Below are 20,132 nucleotides of genomic sequence, written 5' to 3'. Positions count from 1 at the left end.
TTTTTTCTACTCGTCATGTCTCATCTCGTCTTTCCTGTTAATTTTGCTTTTGCTGCTTGTTTTGTGAAATATCCACAGTTCTGTCATGCTCATTAATGTTCCTATCGGGTTCAAATTGAAAGGGTTGAAAAGATGACATGTTTATGTCGCTAGAGTCGTACTCTGGAAGCTCGGCACTGTATTCATGTGAGGTCACCGCCCTGCGACGTTAACAACAATGGCGAACTGCGAGTTAAACTTCGACGAATTGTATAAAAACGGATACATCAATAGGGGTTTCAAATTCAAATTATTTTAACTCATAATAACGTTTATCTTTTAAAAAAACTACAAGTTTTTCTATCCGTGGATCCCTTTAAAAACACAATAATTGACATTAAACTGCCTGTGACACGAAAAAGCATGTTTATTTCATAATACACGTACACAAGTATTTTATGCTCCTGAATGAAATGGACCGCTTGGATGTGTGTGGAAGCGATTGCTATATGTATTTAGCTTTTTTTAATTCCGCGCCATGAAAATGACTAAGGATTCAGCTGATTTTGCGGATTAATACGTTTATTTTTTGCATCACGCCAGCCAAACAGCTGCAGAAAAATCTTGCTGTAAGAGGGAGAGGCGCGTCTGCCTTTTTGGGGTTTCAAAAGGTTCCCATTCACCGGTGGATATTGGCCAAAATGAGCCCTACTACTGTGGGACCATTGGACTTACCAGGAAGTGAGTAAACATTGTGTATTGTATTATGTCAAATACTGGGATCATTTTAATATGTAGGTGGCTTGCATTTTGTGGCTGACATGCTCCTTGCCCCCTCGGCAGCTTGTCGCACATCCCCCCGCCGGGAGAGCACTATACTCTGCTTATTCCCATCTTCATGCGCCCGGTGTTCTGTCAAATTTTCCGACCGATCAGAAATTGTAACTTTGAGTTAAAAATAGCCGTGAATACAGCGATTACAAAGTGAACACAACAAACTTTCTTTAAATAAAGGACTACTTACGTTTGATCATAGATGTGCATGTAAAAAGCTCTCCTCATTCACATTAGCTGCAGATGTTAGCTGCTGCAGCAGCTCTGTAGTAGCAGGGGAACGAGCTGTAAATTGCTCTCCGCCGGGCGGGTTGCCAATCAGCAGAGACAATCGACAACCCAGTCGTCATGTGAAATGATACGGGCTAGTTATGTGTGATTTTCTGCTTCGAAGACTTTGAAACGTCACTCAGTTCGAGTTAGCATGTCGGCTAGCTGTCACGCCTCTTGGTTTGTTTACATCCTCCGAAGCCAGGGAAGGGAAGTGACATAAGCCCGATTTAGGTGGCATAAAGTATCATTCGGGAGGTGCGACAGTAAAGGTGAAGTCGACAGTTTTGACCATTATGGATTAATTTTGCCATGTCGTCTTGAATAAATGCATTTTTATTATTTCAAATTCCACTTAGCACAAGACTGTTATTTGTCATGACCATGCCATTTATTTAGCTATTGGGGGAAAATACTTGGATAAAAAAAATAATATCCTGTAAAAATATTGGAGTCGAGAGACTGAAACAATGACATTTTGCGGCTCCTTCGTCACGTTTTCCTCGTTGTGAATAATTCCCCCGCAATGGGCTGCATACTAAATCAGATGAAATCGTGACTCCGCTGACGTCAACCACCTCTTGGGGACGCTAGAGCCATATATTGGTAGGCGTGGCTAACCGGCAGATTAAAAGACTAATTTCTCGTCATCTACGCTTTGCTAAATTGTTGTATATAGTCGAATCGTCTCAAAATACGATTCTATTTTACATAATAATCATATTTAAGACTTTTTTTCATGTGTCGTACGTACTTTAATGCTGCATTTTGTATGAGTTGTCGGCGTTATAAGGAAAAAGCATGTTGTCTGTTCACTGCGGCGAATTGTCCATGAACAACAATGGTGTCCACCAGCTGACAGGAGCCGTTCATGTGAGAATGTGAATGGTTAAATAAATAATGGCTAATTTGGGTGTTTGGAATTGGATCTTGGAACGATGGAGAGAATTTGGAGTGACTCTAAGGGATAGGCATGACATTAGGGAAAGGAAGTTGTGCTACTGGCATCATAGATGGACTTCCATGTCTTGAACACAGTTTTATCCGGTTTCTGAAGATTTTCAAGGGGTTAGAGACTTAGAGTTCACTTCATCTTTGATTCTGAGCAAGGACAGCCTTCTGACAGGCAGCGTCTTCATGATCCGCTGTCAGGCATTTGAACTTGAATAGATCTTTTTCATGAGGTTAGCTGGTTTTAAGTTTTCTAGTTTCTTTGGAAACAGTTCTTGGTTGTGTCCGTTTTACCTACCAAGCACTTGAGATGCATATTTTTTAATTTTATTTCAATTAGGAGTGGGAACGTATTGTTACCTCACGATACCATACGATTTGCGATACAAAGCTCACGATAATGATGATCTGACAATATGGCGATACAACGAATATTGATACATTGGTCAGGAAATCATTCTAGGATATTCTACAAACAACTAAAAAACAGGAAAAACAAGTTTCTGCTGTGAATTGGAATGAGTTTATCACTAGTAGACGTCCAATCCATTTGAACTGGGAGGGTGGCAGCGAATGAACATTCGTTCATTCGCTACCATCCCTCCCACTTCAAACGGATTGAACGTCTATGGCCGTCATTGGCAGCCAATGCCAGGCAATGAGGTAATTTTGGGCTATTTAAGGTCGTTTACCTGTTGATTTTCAGTTACTTCCTGTTGATTTGGGGGTATTTTATGGGTCACTGTCTGTTAATTTTGAGTTACAGAACAGGTAGTGACCTGGGAATCACCCAAATGATTAGGTAGTGACTCAAACTCAACAGGAAATGACTTGTAAATGAACAGCAAGTGACCTGTAAATGCCCGGAAAAATGGGACGGAATGACTGCGAATGATCTGGTGTCGTATTAGTGCTGCACGATTATTCGATTAACTCGAGTATTTGATTAGAAAAAAAGTTTCAAATTAAATTTTGCTGCTTCGAGTACTGTATTTTTCGGACTGTAAGTCAGTTTTTTTTAATAGTTTGGCTGGGGGTGCCACTTATACTCTGGAGCGACTTATGTGTGAAATTATGAACACATTAGTATTATCATTTCACATGTTATTTTGGTGTTTTGGAGTGACACTGATGGTTTGGTAAACTTGTTAGCATGTTCTTTATGCTGTAGTTATCTGAATAACTCTTCATAGCTATGTTACGTTAACATACTGGCCACGTTCGCATTTCGTTGTTCGTGCATCTTGTAACGTTTATCATACTGTACACTTATTCAGAATGTTGTTCTCTATTATTGTATTTTTATTTTAAATTGCCTTTCAAGATGACATACCTGTTCTAAGTGTTGGATTTTGTCAAGTAAATTTTCCGTTAGCATTTTATAGCATTTAAGCTCGCGGAATGTTGCTATGTAGGTTAGCCAATTGTTCTCTTAATGTACATAGATCCTCTTTTATTTATTTATTTATTTAAAAAAAAAAAAAAATATATATATATATATATATATATATATATATATATATATATATATATACACATATATATAAGGGCTGTCAAAACTATCACGTTAACGGGCGGTAATTAATTTTTTGAATTAATCATGTCAAAATATTTGATGCAATTAACGCACAAATGCCGCGATCAAACAGATTAAAATGACAGCAAAGTGAAATGTGTACTTGTTGTGTTTTTCGGAGTTTTGTCGCCCTCTGCTGGCGCTTGGGTTCGACTGATTTTATAGGCTTCAACACCCATGAGCATGTAAGTAATTATTGACATCAACAATGGCGGGCTACTAGTTTATTTTTTTTTATTGAAAATTTTACAAATTTTATTAAAATGAAAACATTAAGAGGGGTTTTAATATAAAATTTCTATAACTCGTACTAACATTTATCTTTTAAGAACTACAAGTCTTTCTATCCATGGATCGCTTTAACAGAATGTTAATAATGGTAATGCCATCTTGTTGATTTATTGTTATAATAAACAAAGTGTGTTGAATGGATATGTCCATCTTGTGTCTTATCTTTCCATTCCAACACTAATTTATAGAAAAATATGGCATATTTTATAGATGGTTTGAATTGCGATTAATTATGATTAATTAATTTTTAAGCTGTAATTAACTCGATTAAAAATTTTAATCGTTTGACACCCTTAATATATATATACCGTGTGAGGCTCAGCTCAGGTATTTTATTGTTTTATGTCCCTTATCCGAATACTCGATTATTCGAAATAAATAGTTCATCGATTAATCGGCTACTAAAATAATCGGTAGCTGCAGCCCTATTTCGAAATAACGAACGTTCCCAGTCTAAACGGATTGGGCGTCGAGCACCGACAATGGCAGCCTTAGAGTTACCTGAGACACTATTATGGTGGAAGATTTTGGTAGCAACTTGTTGGTTCCTTTTTATTTATTTTGTTTTAGACATTGACACCTTTTTAACACGATATCTCGATTCTTGGCAGGAGCATATCGATAACCTTTTGGGATACAAAGTATCACGATATATCACCATTTCGATATTTTGTCACACCCCTATTTTCAATATTACAAGATCAAAATAATTGTTAAAATTGGAACTCATTTTCAAAAGCCACAGCAGGAGGATGAAATGAGGCATGTGGCCTAGGGTACACAAGACTAACCTAAATTTAAAAAAAAAAAAAAAAAAAAAAGTGGGGCTCAGGTTTGTTCGAAACTTTTTGTTTCCACCCTGAGACACACTTTAATTTTGCTTCAGTCACCTCAAATTGATTTGTTTGGTTTATTGTTTGTTGAGATATTTTGAGGCCCATTACAAGTGCTTATTTCTTCCTTCCCCTCCTTTAGAACGCCACTTTTCCTGTAGAGTGTGGAATTGTTGATTAGTCATCTTGGCAGCGTGGTGGGAGTAATCATTTTCCACCAGATGTTAGTTTGGGAAGAGACCAAACAAAAATGGGAAATGGGTGTATAAAAACAGCTGCTGTCGCTACCGGTTCCACCCTTCAGCAGCATATGAAGTCATCCTCTCCTCCTCCCCTGTTTGACTGTCCCTCCCCGCTCACTCCCACATTCCAACTCATTCTGTATCCCAAGAGGCGATCAGGGCAGGTTGTGTTTACCTCACAGGTAATTGTGCTGGTTTGAAGAGGCTGACCCTGTCCCTGCTAAGGCCCAACAGATTACGTGCATGCGGTCAAGTCTGTGTGTGGATTTGTAGTGACTGGCAGTAAGGCCAATGATGGAAAGCGAGCCTCCGCTTGTGTCAGCCCACGAGGGAGCAAACAAATTGGTTTTCACTGTGCTGTCTGGTACTCTCACCAGGTATCACTCTCCTCCTGCATTTTCTGCTCCATCATTTACAATTTTTCACTGTTTTTCTACTCCCGCCGAAGCATCTCTCAGTGTACCCGTTGTTTAATTCTTCCAAGCTGTGCCGCCATTGAGCACGAATGTTTCGGTTATGTGAAAACCCCCTACTTACACCCTGGCTCTCTTGAAGGGAAAGAGACGACGACTCTGTAAACTCAAAAGATACTGTAGATGCCCATCTGTTGCATTTAGTTACAGAGATGCCAAGTGTTCTCACTTATACACATATTGTGTTAACGGCAATTGCCATATGTTGCCACTGTTAAAGATGGGGATGTCTCGATCACATATTTTTGGTCCCATTGAACGGGATTTTTATTTTTCAAAACATATTAGCAAATTGGAACATAAGTAATAATGTTAATTTAAAATAAGATTTTAAAAAGTAACAAAATATTCTAAGTAAAATTCAAATAAATGCGGTCCTTAAGGTGAGCCTAAAACCACAGACACAGCTCAACATTAATACCATCAGAAAAATAATTGAGTAATTTTCCATAAAAAGCTCGTGTGTATGACTTATATCATGTTTACATTGTACACACACTCTCGCAACACAGAAAGTTGCCCTAGGGAAAAAAACGCATTTTACCACCGCTCGACACACTAAATACGCAAGAGTTAACGTTCATGACATTGTTAACTAAGAGAATGCCAAAAAAAATTAATTAGATGCATCTCAATTCGACACGTGGTGATTCAATCACGTTTCATAAAAGATGATTTTCCCTAATAACTTTATGACAGCTGCTCGTAGCGGAACAAAATTCAAGACACGTCTGCCGCCCGGACACCTTTAACGGACGCACGCACAACGTTATGACAAATTCTGCCGGTTACTAAGCGTGAGAGTTACTCCTTTTCAAAAGACTGAAAAATAAATTTGTGTATGAGACAGGCAGGGACCCGGCAGTCGCGCTTCTGTGCGCAAGTTATTTTTTTAGAGCAAGAGGGGAAGAGAGATAGTTTGTTGCTCCTTGTCTTTCAGTTGTCCAGCAGTAGTTTCAAGTCATGTCAATTGAAAAATGTCCCGAGTGTGTTGCTGAGTACACGAACCCTCTTAAACTGTTTGGCCTTTATTGTTGTTTTGAAGATTTTAACAGTTAGCGCCGACCACTAAGCTAATTAGCTAATTCGCCAACGTCTATTTCCATGTCCATTTGTGCATTGTTCGTTGGTGTACAAAAGTTACTCCATATGCAGAACATGTAAAACCTGCAGCGGTAACACTACAAACATGCGAAATAGTACAGAAATCTGTGAAAAGAAAGTATATTGGTTAAAAGAAGTCCTATTTCTAAAGACACCTTGTTTCCAGAAAATGTGGAATTCATTCCCCCTGTGTAAATTTTATTGTATTGTTGAAAGAAATAAGTACTCCCTTTAAAATGGTTAATGTTTTTACACTTTCTTGTGGGAAAAAAAGCAGTTTAAGCGCAGCTTTTTGTTGTATTGGCATGTTTGCATCGTTCCTGTTGAATCATTAGGATATTTTAAATAAATAATGGACATAAATTTGTTCGGCTACTTTATTAGTTAGTAATTGTTTTCCGAAATTTCCGGGTTCGCGGTGAGTCAGCAACCAGCACACTTTTGCTCAACAGACGATGTTTATTGATTAGAAAATGCAGAATAAATGAGATTTATTGATTACAATCCCACAAGAGCAAGCAAACACACATAAAAAAACAAGAACAAGTGGTAACGATAACGTTAGATCTAGTTTGTCAATCCCAGATTCCCCGCGTTACCGTTACAGCACAACAAACTGTTCCTTAACAATGAAAATCGCTTACCGTGACAAATGAGCGGGGAGCCAAACGCTCTGGCAAAGCGGCGAAGGAACAAAGCCAAGCGACCCGTACATAATCCTCTGGCAGACGTCCGGGGAGTTGGGGGAATCTCCCGACTCTTATACGCACGTCTGACGCGGGGACACGGGTGGCCACTCCCTGCCCCCACGAAAACGCACCACCTGAACTCGTGAGACTGAAACTGATCCGAGTAATTTTATTCACCTCGAGGAATCGTTTAATTTTACCAGCTCTAAGCATCACGTTTTGCCCCGACTACTTTTAATGCGGGACAACGCGCTGACGTCACGTGCGTAGAGGAAGAATCAATTTAAAAAAAAATTTTTTTTTACCGTAGCCGACAGCCACTACAAACTACACCGAGGTTGCTAAAAACTACGCCCGCATGATGCTAGTTTGGTAGCAGGTTGTGTCCGATGCGTCTCATAGATTTCGCATGCATTGAAGACTAGATGCGAAATGACAGACTCGGCCGCGTCTGGGCAGCGTTAGTAGACAGCCGCCATCTTTAAGCAGTAGACTTCTCATCGCTAATAAATATAACGTTACTGTCACTCACTCACTCACTCACTCACTCACTCACTCACTCACTCACTCACTCACTCACTCACTCACTCACTCACTCACTCACTCACTCACTCACTCACTCACGTAACATTAGCCCTTCGGAGGGCTAGGTTTCTATTGATTATGACCACTGTCGATGCGTGGCTAACGTGTCTTACATACAGGCTTTATTTAATCTGTAAAAACAGCGCTGTAGAGTGATGAGGGTGTAAAATTAAAACATAATAAAGCTAACTGTCAGTTTTAGCTCAGTAGTCATTACTGAATAAATGTGCTCCAATACAGCAGGTATGTCATTCATTTATTTTGAACACTGCAAAAACTCAAAATCCTACCAGTACTTACAGTTTAGACTAATTTAAAACTTAAAAATAGCTTGACACAAATGGAAATTAAATGGAAACACGTGGGGAAAAACACGTAGCTTTCAAGTGATGTGTGTTATCAAGCGTAATTACATTTTTAGGTGAGAAATGTTTTTTTTTTTTTTTAAATAAGATCTAGAAGTTTTTTGAGTAAAAGTGAAATTCTTTTTCTAGTCACATCTTAGATGCAATTGTTGGCTGTTTTCAACAATGTACATCGAAAATAAAGACATTGATTTACTGAAAATGGTTAAAAATTGGATTAAATGTATTTTTTTTCTCATGTATATTTATAATTGCTCTTTACCTAAAAAGAAAAATGTTTTATCCGATTACTCGATTAATCGATAGAATTTTCAGTCGATTACTACAATATTCGATAGCTGCAGCCCTAATACACACACATAAAATTAACCTGTTCCGTTCCACCTGGTTTCGAGCCTCTGAAAAACGGCCCGATTTCCGATCACGTGATTGGATCGTGGACATCCCCAGTCAAAGGATAACTCAGAGATGTAAAGGGGATTATTATTTTTTTTTCCTGGTTACCCTTAATCATGAATTCCAACCACAGTAACAATAAACTTGATTTGTCTGTCACAGATTTTTGGGGACTCATACAAGCTCAGGTATTAACTAATTTGCTACCATTGACAGCAACAGACATCTAATCCATTTGTACGTTTATCTGTGTTATGGCAAAGAACGAATTAAGAGCAAAAGAGCCACAATGACGATTTAGCATGCATGGTGTGACCCCATTGCAAGGTTGTCAGGAAGGCAGTGGGACATGGCTAACCTACTTTATCTCATCACACTGCTGTCTACCTTCAGTTTCCCCTCCCCAGTCCCCCCCCCACCCCCTTGTCTTGCTCCTCCCTGATAGCTTTTACCGCTCTGCTGATCGCACAAATAGGCCTCATTGATTGAATCTGATTCTCGTGGATAGAGCAGCTTTATTGAGTGGCATTTTTATCCACTGATGGACAGGAGAAGGAAGGGAGAGCCTTGCTTGTACATGCGTACATGTGTGCATGTTAGGAATCCGAAAAGAAAACTTCCTCTTTTATCTGTCTCGCAAGCCGCTATCCCTCACTGGTCTCTCGGGTATTCCCGCTCGCAGATCATTACAGACACGCGCTGCTTTTTGCGTTAATGTTTTATAGCTGGTGAATCTGTAGCAAGGAGTCTCTTAATTGCGGCTAGATTAAAGAGTTAAACTGTGCTCCCTGATGGGGATCATCAAACATTGATCCAAGCGGCGTCTGCGGTCGGGAAGCATTCGCAGCACGACATGTTTTAAAATGATCCGGCTCCGCTCCCGACGGTCCTGCTCAGTATGATCTGGGTACTTCTCTCCCACATCTCACAGCCGATGTGTGCAGACATTGCCGAGCTGTCATCTTTCCTGTCTGGAGCAAACTGGAACACTTAGACTGCCGAGTGTACTCGCCGAGCTTTCACAGAATAGCGCTGAAAAGACAATGTGGGAAAAAAAGCAGGTGAATGTCGGAGTTGTGAATCTATCAAATTAGCTTTTTTTACGTTCTGTAGAAAAAAAAAAGGAATATGGTTGGGTATTTGGCTTACAAACTGCATTTTGTGAAGATTGAGTTGATTTGACAAGTAGGCAGCATTCCTCCAGGTCAGCGGTTCTTAACCTGGGTTCGATCGCACCCTAGGGGTTCGGTGAGTAGGTCTAAGGGGTTCGGTGAAGGTTAAGACACACAGTGCCCTATTATTGTACACTGAGTGCAAAGTGTCGTTGTTGACTAAGTTTCGGACTTGTTTGACCCCAATTTACAAGCTTACCTGTATTCCATTTCTTTCAACAGCTAGCCCCCTGTCTAATGGGAGGACAAACTGGTTTGCTCAGTGGAAGGCTGACCCGTACTTGGTATGAGGAAGTATAACCAAAAAATAAACATTTGCGTCATATTTTGACTTGAGTTGACTCAAATGAGTTCAAGAAACTAAATTTTGTGCTATATGAAGAGTGAAAAAAGCAGAATTTAACACAGACGAAATCATTCGGCCGATCAGAGTGAAGTATTACCGAAACAAAATGGTGACGTCACGTACCGTAATGGTCGGCAACAGATCGCCGAATACGTTTCTTCAACACAACGTGGCCGTGTCAATTTAAAAAAATCGGTTTATACATGTGTATACACACACATATTAGGGCTTCAGCTATCGAATATTTTAGTAATCGACTGAAAATTCTATCGATTAATCGAGTAAAACGTAATTTTTTAGGTAAAGAGCAATTATAAATATACTTGAGAAAAAAAGACATTTAATCCAATATCGAACCATTTTCAGTCAATCAATGTCTTTATTTTCGATGTACATTGTTGAAAACAGCCTACAATTGCATCTAAGATGTGACTAGAAATTTTTTTTTTTACTGCTTTCACTCAAAAAACTTCTAGATCTTATATAAAAAAAAAAAAAAAAACATATTTCTTACCTAAAAATGTAATTACGCTTGATAACACACATCACTTAAAAGCTACGTGTTTTTCCCACGTGTTTCAGTTTAATTTCCATTTGTGTCAAGCTATTTTTAAGTTCTAGTTAAGTTAGTCTAAACTAAGTACTGTTAGGATTTTGAGTTTTTGCAGTATTCAAAATAAATGTATGATACCTGCTGTATTGAGCACATTAGGGACCAGTGCTACTTGGTGTTTTATTCTGCAATGACTACTGAGCTAAAACTGACAGTTAGCTTTATTATGTTTTAATTTCACACCCTCATCACTCTACAGTGCTGTGTTTTTACAGATTAAATAAAGCCTGTATGTAAGACACGTTAGCCACGCATCGACAGTGCTCATAATCAATAGAAACCTAGCCCTCCGAAGGGCTAACATTACGTGAGCGAGTGACAGTTATGTTATATTTATTAGCGATGACAAGTCTACTGCTTAAAGATGGCGGCTGTTTACTAACGCTGCCCAGACGTGGCCGAGTCTGTCATTTCGCATCTAGCCCTAAATCCATGTGATATCTATGAGACGCATCGGACACTACCTGCTACCACACTAGCATCCTGCCGGCGTAATTTTTAGCAACGTCAGCATATTTTGTAGCGGCTGTCGGCTGTAGTAAGGTATTTTTTTATTGCTTCTTCCTCTACGCACGTGATGTCAGCGCGTTGTCCCGCATTAAAAGTAGTCCAGGCAAAACGTGATGCTTAGAGCTGGCAAAATTAAACGATTCCTCGAGTTGAATAAAATTACTCGGATCAGTTTTTAAACTCGAGTTACTCGAGTTGCTCGTGTATTCGTTTCAGCTCTAATATAATATATATAGGTATTTCTGTCTCCATCCATGTACCCGTTTATAATGCGCACCATGATTTTGCAAGTTGATTTGGGGGGGGGGGTGCGTTATATTCGGGCAATTACGGTAATCGCGAGAAAATAAGTCGTTTGGGACAGCCCTAGTATGCACATGTGAAACTTGTTGGGTTCAGTACCCTTAACAATGTTAAGAACCACTGCTCCAGGTGTAGATGCAGCAGCATACCAGCTTTATCCTAGCAATTTGTCAGCAGTCACCTATGCCAAGTAGAGCAAATGGTGTCACCCTTGTTTAATCTGTGCCCATTAAACATCTCCAACCCCGGCAAATCCATCAAAGTATCGCACGTACGCGAACAGTCCAAACATCCATATCCCAGCGTGAGTTGATTCGAAGCTGCAGTCTGCCACTGAGCTTGCTTAAACACTTGTATGCATCTTGAAAGAGACATAAAAGCAGCTGCTTTCATTTGTGCTTTAGTCTTCTCACTTGTGCAAAGATAATGAAATGTGATTAAATGCTGTCTACTCCGCCTTTGTTTTTAGGTGGTCTCTGTTGCTGTTGTTTGCGCTTTTTAATTAATATGTGCACTTCGAGAGTTGCAAAAAGTAATTAGTAATGATTTTTTTTGGAGAGGGCGTACTTCTTATTGGCTGTTTACTTTGTTAGCCAATGACCTGATCCTTGTTCAATTACTTCACTATCATTATTACTGTCAACAATAAATGTAAAACACCACCCTGTCTTAAAGGTAGGGGGATGCTGATAACTAAACATAGTAAGGGTCCTCAGTTTTTGACAAATCTGCATAAAAACACATTTAATTACCACTGTACTTTAGAAACAAAAACGATTTATGGCCTTAGAAGTCTTTTTCTTAAAGTATTCAATGTATTGTATTAATGTAATGTTAGGTTAGTCATAGGCTATTGTTTCAATGAATAGATTCTATAGCACTAACCCCAATTTATATCAGCCTCAATTTACATCTTCAACACTTAATTCACTTTGAACCATTAAACCTCAAAGATACATATCATTTAATGAATACATTGCTATCTTTTTTGCCATGCACATTAAAAGTGACACCCGTGCCTCAACTTCGTTATGCGTTCGATCATAATTATATTCGAGTACTGTAATGTATGCTGTGTCGCTACTAATTGCATTCCTGTTTCTATCTTGTCTTCCGCTTCATCTTTAAAGGGAAAAGTGTCACAGCTTGTAAAAAGTTGCAGCCCTTAGGGAACAAGATGGGTAACGAGTGAGTCGCGGTCACTACCGAGAATTTTCTTGTCTTATTTAATTGGAAATGCTGCTCCACTAAACACACACACATACTGTGACTTCTCACTCCCTTGTATTTAGTGAAGAGAGACCAACCTGTCACTTTTTCCCTTCTTCTTAACCTTGCACATACTCACTCCCTCACACTGAATGTTGCCGCTTGCCAGAGGAGTCTCAGGGAAAGGCTTAACTCTTCACCCTCCTCCTTTTCTTTCACTACTTTCCTTATCAGCACCTCAATAGAAGAGCAGACTACTTCCCAAAGTGTTTGCGAGTCTGAGAATTAAAGTCCAGCTGCTTGTTTCTGCTATTCCTTCTCAAAATGTTACTATGACGCTGCATGATGTGTTTACATGCAAATGAATAAGCACACTGACGAATGCACTCTTATAGCATTGGGCTGCAACTAATGATTATTTTTATATTCGAATAATTAGATGATTAATTACACGATGAATTGGGTAAATGTCACTTTTGTCAATTACCTTCACAATTTAACTTAGTTTAGGCATGTTGTAAGTAACAATGAAGACAAAATGGATGACTTTTTGCCAAAATAAAATATTTTATTACAGCTTCCTGACTTAATTGTACTGTAGTCTAGGGCTGCAGCTATGGATTATTTTAGTAGTCAATCGATGAACTAGTTAGTTCGAATAATCGAGTAATCGGATAAGGAACATGAAAAATTAAAATACCTGAGCTGAGCCTCACACGGTATTAAAAATAAAACGGAATCTATGTACAACAAAAGAGCTACTAACTTACATAGCAAAAGTCCGCTAGCTTAAATGCTATAAAATGCTAACGTTTTTTGCTCCAATGCTGTTAACAAATGGTTCAGACTTGTATTCCCACAAAAAACGGCTAAATATACATATAAACTAAATTGCGAATGCATTAAAAACATTAGCCCAAACAAAAACAAGAAGGTTAATTAGATGCATTATGTTAAGTAAATATATTAATTAGGGCTGCAGCTATCGAATATTTTAGTAGTCGATTAATCAATGGACTACTTAGTTCGAATAATCGAGTAATTGGATAAGGAACATGAAAAATTAACATGCCTGAGCTGAGCCTCAAACGGTATAATTTTTTTTTTTTTTTTAATGAGGATCTATGTAAAACAAAAGAACAATTGGCTAACTTACATAGAAAAAGTATGCTAGCTTAAATGCTATAAAATGCTAAAATGTTTTCACAATCCTCTTAACAAATGTTTCAGACACGTATTCCCACAAAAAAACGGCTAAATATACCAATAAACTAAATTATGACTGCATTAAAAAACATTAGCTCGAACAAAAACTGAGCTTACTTTGGGCGACTCTTAACAGGGAGCAGTTGGATTCAGCCATGTGAAATGAGGCAGACCAAAGGCAATGTATCCACCCTTCTCAATAAACTAAATGTACACACTTTCAAAATAAACCATTACAACGCCACTTTAATTAAACGAATACTCGACACAACAAAATGTAATTTGAATATTTTTTTCTAATCGAATACTCGAGTTAATCAATTAATCATTGCAGCACTACTGTAGTCTACAACTGTACCGTTTTAAGTTATACAACTTGTTAAAGGTTTTAATAAAGGTTCTGAGTGAACAATTTGAAAAGAAGTTCTCACACACAAATCAGACAAAAGTCGTAGTCGTCCAAATATAATAGTGCTGCTGATTGACAATTTTTTGTCTTGTGGGCAAAGCAAAAATGACTCGTGTATTTTCTTTAAACAAACTAAACAACAAAATCAAATAAGGAGGAAGCAGACTGTAATGAATGTTTTATCAAACAGTTGTTCATAAATACAATCCGAATCCAATTTCTAAGCACACTCTTTTGTATGACAATTTACCGTTTGAATGGTAGTTTGTGTTGAAAGGAGACACTAAGCTGTTATATGAATGGGCTTAGGGTGTGGTTTCTTTATGAAAATAAATGAGACTTTACGATCTAACAATAACTCAAGTGTTCATGTGCTTCTCCAAAACACTACACAAACGGACACTTAAGACACTGATTAGCAGCATCGCTAACTACAGGTTATACGCGGGGTCTTGACAAGTCCTTAAATCTCACAAAAGGTCTTAAAAATCAATTGACGTTACTTTTATTTAGAACATGCATAAACTTCAGTCTCGCTTTTTAAATGTTTCGATTTTGAAGAGGCCAAATCCTTACTACATAGCGGAACTGCCTGTGGTTGCCTGCTCTTGTAAGTGTTGTTTACGTTTTTGGGCCGGTATTGATGTGAAACGGTTCTTACATTGTATTCATATGGTCTTTAAAAATTCTTTAAAAGTTTGGCCTGTTGAAATGTGCAGAGACCCTGTAACTAGCTTAGCGCTCCATGCTAAGTAGGAACATCTCATCAACATACAAGAATTGGCTTCATATACTCACCTCTGACAGAGCCACACTGGCTCTAATAACATGAAAGACAATCAAACTCTTGACACGTCATGATATTATTTATACAGCAACCCAACAGCAGTTGCAGCAGTGAACTGTCTCTCAACTGCTCCAATCACTGGCGCGTGCGTGCAGCCTCAAATTACACAAAAAAGGACCCAAACGGAACTGCTCATAGCTGCTGGCAAAAATCGATTATCAAATTAGTTGTCAACAGTGTTGTCAGTAACGCGTTAGTTAGTAACGCGTTACTGTAATCTGATTACTTTCTTTGAGTAACGAGTAATCTAACGCGTTCATTTTTCTACACCATCAATCTAATTAAAATTTGTTTCCTTAGTGTCTCTGCATTACTATTTTGTTATTGCCTCATAATGTAAGTAGAATGAAGAATATTGTAGTTATGTACGAAGAGCATTTTGAATAGAAAATGCTAAAATAAAAGTCTTTCCATGACAACCTCTCAGCTATTTCCTGTTTTGGTTTCGCGTCACATGTGTTGTGGGACAAAGGCGTGGGCCAGGCAGGTGGACATTCGAGCCGAGTGTTGAGACGTTGCGAGGGAATGTTGTTCTGTGGATATCCATGAATGAATGTGAGTATTTTTCCTTCATTCTGGAGGGTATCAGCAAAAGGTTGGACCCCCTACATGCGTGGCCGTTTCGTAGGTTTGCCGTAGCAACGACGGGCAGTCATCGCTCCAAGTTGGCAAGCTTTGTTTACATCATATGCGGGTTGCACATTTATGCCGTGAGGTGATGTGTTTGTTTGGCATCTGTGGGATGTGTTGTAAGTTTGAGTGGAAAGTGCTTAGTTGCCGCCACGTTTTGTGGCCAAATTGACCGTGTGTGTGTTGAGAGGAGTACTTCCGGGTTGTGCACGCGCATCTGGGCCTGCCACCACTTTTATGTTTATTGCACTGTACAATCCACTTGCGTGGATTGTTTGACATTAGGCTTAATCTTAGAGTTATCGGGGTTTTATTGGTCTGTAGAGTTGATTTCAACAAATTCCAAGCAGTTTGTCAGATATTTGTTAGTTTCAGGGCTCCGGAGTGGCTAAGATAGCGCGAACTTCTGATATTCCCCTTTAAATTCAATCATCGGAAAGTCAACTACATGTGATGACATTTTTCTGTTGTCATTCTTATGTTGAGGCGGCAAAGGGAGGAAAAATAGGTAAAAAGTAACTGATAGATTACTTTTAAAGTAACTTAGTTACTTTGATAGTGAAATAATCAGTAAAGTAACTAGATTACTTTTTTTAAGCGTAATCAGTAATTAAATTACTTTTTCAAGTAATCTGTGACAACACTGGTTGTCAACTAATTTATGAATCAATTTTAATCGAGAGATTGACAGGCGGGTTGGTGCAGCGTCGGCAGTAATGTGGACTCTGCACAGTTCTGTAGTGGTGAAGATTGAGCTGAGCCGAAAGGCAAAGCTCTCGATTTACCAGTTGATCTACGTTCCTACCCTCACCTATGGTCACGACCTGGATACAAGCGAGCGAAATTAGTTTCCTCCGCAGGGTGTCCGGGCTCTCCCTTAGAGGGAGGGGTGGGAATCTTTGGGCACCTAACGATTCGATTACGATTCAGAGTCTCTGATTCGATTATAAATCGGTTATTGATATCTCACCCCCCGCTTAATGTTTTGTACATCCAAAATTGGTCAAAAATCCTCTCGGCCTAAACCAAACTAATATTTCAGTATGAAGTTAACAGTTAAAATCGGTAAATATAGTACTCATGTCCCCATTCTGTATCAGCAGCTTTAAACTACATTCAAGTAATTTAATGTTGTGAATCAACCGTTAAAGTTGTTAAAATTGCTCCCGTTATTCCATAATTTCCGTCCTGTCTACTTTCGACATGTCAAAGTTTTAAAACTGTTTCATCCTTTAAAGAGATTCAAGTCAAGATTTTGCCGATTTAGGAGTATTTTAGATAAAAATTTAATTAGGTACAGTTTACAGAGCCTTCTAGAGAAGTGTACTGCTTTAAGATGGTGCCTGTTTACTAACGCCGGTTCTCTATACATGTTCTAACGCTGCCGTCGTCTGACATTTCACATCTACAGTAGTTCTACATATATGTGGTATCTAGCATTGGTGTATGTGGCCGTATGTTTGTAGCAACTAGCAAATGGGCATTGTTTGTAGCAGCTGTCAGGCCACAGTCAGGTATTATTATTTATTTTTTTGTTGTTGTTGTTGTTTTTAATCTCGCGGCATGAGTGGAACATGATATTTACTCTCGGTCCGTTACTCATTGCGTCCCGAAAACCGCGGCTTTATTTCCACTTTACTTGGTATAATTCAATAATCGGAATTTGGATGTTTGTGAATCGTTCTCGAATCTTCCATGGCCGAATCTCGAATAATCTAAGAATCGAACATTTCCCACGCCTCTACCTGAGAAGCTCGGTCATCCGGGAGGGACTTGGTGTTGAGCCGCTACTTTCTCGCGTTGAGAGGAGCCAGTTGAGTTGGCTCGGGCATTTGGCTCGGATGCCTCCTGGACGCCTCCCTAGAGAGGTGTTCCCGGGCAGCGGGAGGCTCCGGGGTCGACCCAGGACACCTTGGAGAGACTGTCTCTCAGCTGGATTGGGAACGCCTTGGGATCCCACCCGAGGAGCTGGTTGAAGTGGCTGGGGAGAGGGAAGGCTAGGCTTCCCTGCCAAAGCTGCTGCCCCCGCGACCCGACCCCGGATCAAGCGGTAGATGATGGGTGGATTTTAATCGATTAGTTGTTGCCAGCTTATTGGGATCTGTATTTAGACGTGGGACTAAAATATTATTGTCTCCCTTTTAAATTAAAATTTAAATTACAATGATGCATTTGTTCAAAAAGTCATGATGGATCAGTACATCTCTCTGAGGTCAGCCAAGTGCCACCACACCCTCCATTTTAGCATATAATTTACCCTGACCCTTCCTTGAATGAAGACATACTTCTTGACTGAGCCTTGTGTGTAGACAGCGTGTTCAGCAGCTTGAAAGGAATTGAAATTTGGGTGGGAGAACAGGCAGTGATTGTGAGTGGGTGTATCTTAATTGCTTTCCGTGAATAATTTGGGTCCCCTAATTTAGGCGTAATGAAAGTGGCTGCCGCGTTTGTATTTATTTATCCAAGCATTAATTGATGGGAGTGACATACGCCGGGCTGGTTATTGTGGATTTGATTGCGCACAAGGGAGTCAAGAAAATGACTGCAATTATCCTTCTGATTTGGATTATGAATATACATTTATATAATTTCATGTCTCTTTTGGCATTTTAACTGCAAATACCAGCCCTCTCAGTCGGAATGTCAGCAAATTCAGTAATAGCCAATGAATCAGTGATGTGTTCCAGTAAATTTAATACATTTTTTTCTACAGGCGGAGGGTGAAGACAATTTGAAGAAGATCCAATTGATGGAGTTGGCCATTCTCAACGGGACGTACAGAGACAACAACGTCAAAGCGCGTAAGTGATCTGCGATTAACCTCACTAATACAGATGAATTTCATTGGAGAACACTTATTTTTTTCCTGCATGCCACACATTCAATTAAGACCAATTATTCAATTGATGTTTTATTAATTAACATTGTTTACCACCATTGACTCAATGTTTTAGTTTACGGTTGTGTACATTTCATTAAACATGTCCATAAGATCACCAAATAACTTGTGTTAACCTGCTCCATCACAAGTTGTAGGAGACCCTCCATTTTGTCCTCCATGTTCCTTTCCCCTCCATCCATCCTTTCTCCATCCATCTTTTTCTCCAGCCACGGTTGCTCAGTATCCACTTGCTCTTAACATTGCAGCGCACCGCCGGAGCTCACTTTGCTCAAGCTCTGCATGTCGCCATCTAGTTCATACATCTGCTTAGGGAAGAAGCAACCATGGATCAAATAACCACACTAATAACCGAAACGCGCACTTGCCGTGTTTAATGTCACTGTAATCACAATCACTGCTCAAATAAATTCACTGTTCAATGTGTCTAAATGTTTGAAATTAATTATTAAAAATGTGCTCTGTGATTTAGAAATTTTGACTAAATTTTCCTTTAATCGATTTTTTTCCTATATGTTTAATAGAATACGATAATCAAACATTTAATCATCTTAACTTTCTTTGATGCGTGTCACTCAACTTGCTACCAATTGAGACTAAGGGGCCATTAACGTGACGCTCCCAGAATACAACAGATTTCATGTTTACATTTACATGGTTCCATCTCCTTTTGAACAGTGTCGCAATTCCGTGTCAAAACGATGTAGTGGTCATGCCACTAGAGGGCAGTGCAGTTTTACAAGGCGACAGTCAATGATGCACTTTCTTGACAACGGCCTCGTCAGCCCAGAAGACAACATACCCGCCCACTTGGAGTAATGACCTTATAGCCTAAATTAAATTGTTCTCTCGTATTTCTTGTACGTTTGCTCTTCTTTACAAGTTTAAATGATTGTATTACATCACTTGTCAATTAAAAAAAAAAAAAAAAAAGCAATGGCGTTTTTTTTCTTTTGCTTCAAAAGGCACAAAAACGCAAAAATAAAATACAGTGGTACCTCAACATACCATCGCTTCGACACACGATCTTTTCGACATCCAACGTAAAATTTGACTCACTATTTGTTTCTACATCCAACAACATGCTTGAAATACGACGATTTATGACAGTGCCGGAGTTTCTTTGTTTTCCCGCAAGACGGACGCACGGCGGATTTTCTTGTGAGAGAAATCAACATGGGTTCCAATAACGTTAGTGCAGGTGGTGAAAAAAGTGACGCTTACCACTAAATCATTTATTTCAGAACATGTACCCGATCGATCGAGTCCGATCACGTCATTTTCAAAGTATCGGAATCGGCATAAAAATATCGGCCATGCCTTTTTTTAATATATATATGTATATATATTTTAATTAAATCGTTTTCTAATTGTATTTAACGTTACAAACATAATATGCT

The 20,132-nt window shown here is 39.0% G+C and overlaps 1 protein-coding gene across 5 annotated transcripts in view; it reads left to right on the top strand.

The window, feature by feature from the left end:
• The window catches only part of qkia (QKI, KH domain containing, RNA binding a), a 185,782-nt gene that overhangs the window by 140,629 nt on the left and 25,021 nt on the right, over positions 1-20,132 (top strand). For all 5 annotated transcript variants that reach the window (XM_057859665.1, XM_057859662.1, XM_057859660.1 and 2 more), the window contains exon 5: positions 18,547-18,634. In XM_057859665.1, coding sequence (XP_057715648.1) covers positions 18,547-18,634 — 88 coding nt within the window. The remainder of the gene's footprint in view (positions 1-18,546; positions 18,635-20,132) is intronic.

This window comes from Corythoichthys intestinalis, chromosome 15 (assembly GCF_030265065.1).
Source record: "Corythoichthys intestinalis isolate RoL2023-P3 chromosome 15, ASM3026506v1, whole genome shotgun sequence".
In the NCBI taxonomy this organism is placed as follows: domain Eukaryota; kingdom Metazoa; phylum Chordata; class Actinopteri; order Syngnathiformes; family Syngnathidae; genus Corythoichthys; species Corythoichthys intestinalis.
Note: the sequence above shows the minus strand (reverse complement) of the source record. Positions and strands in the feature narration are given on the sequence as shown.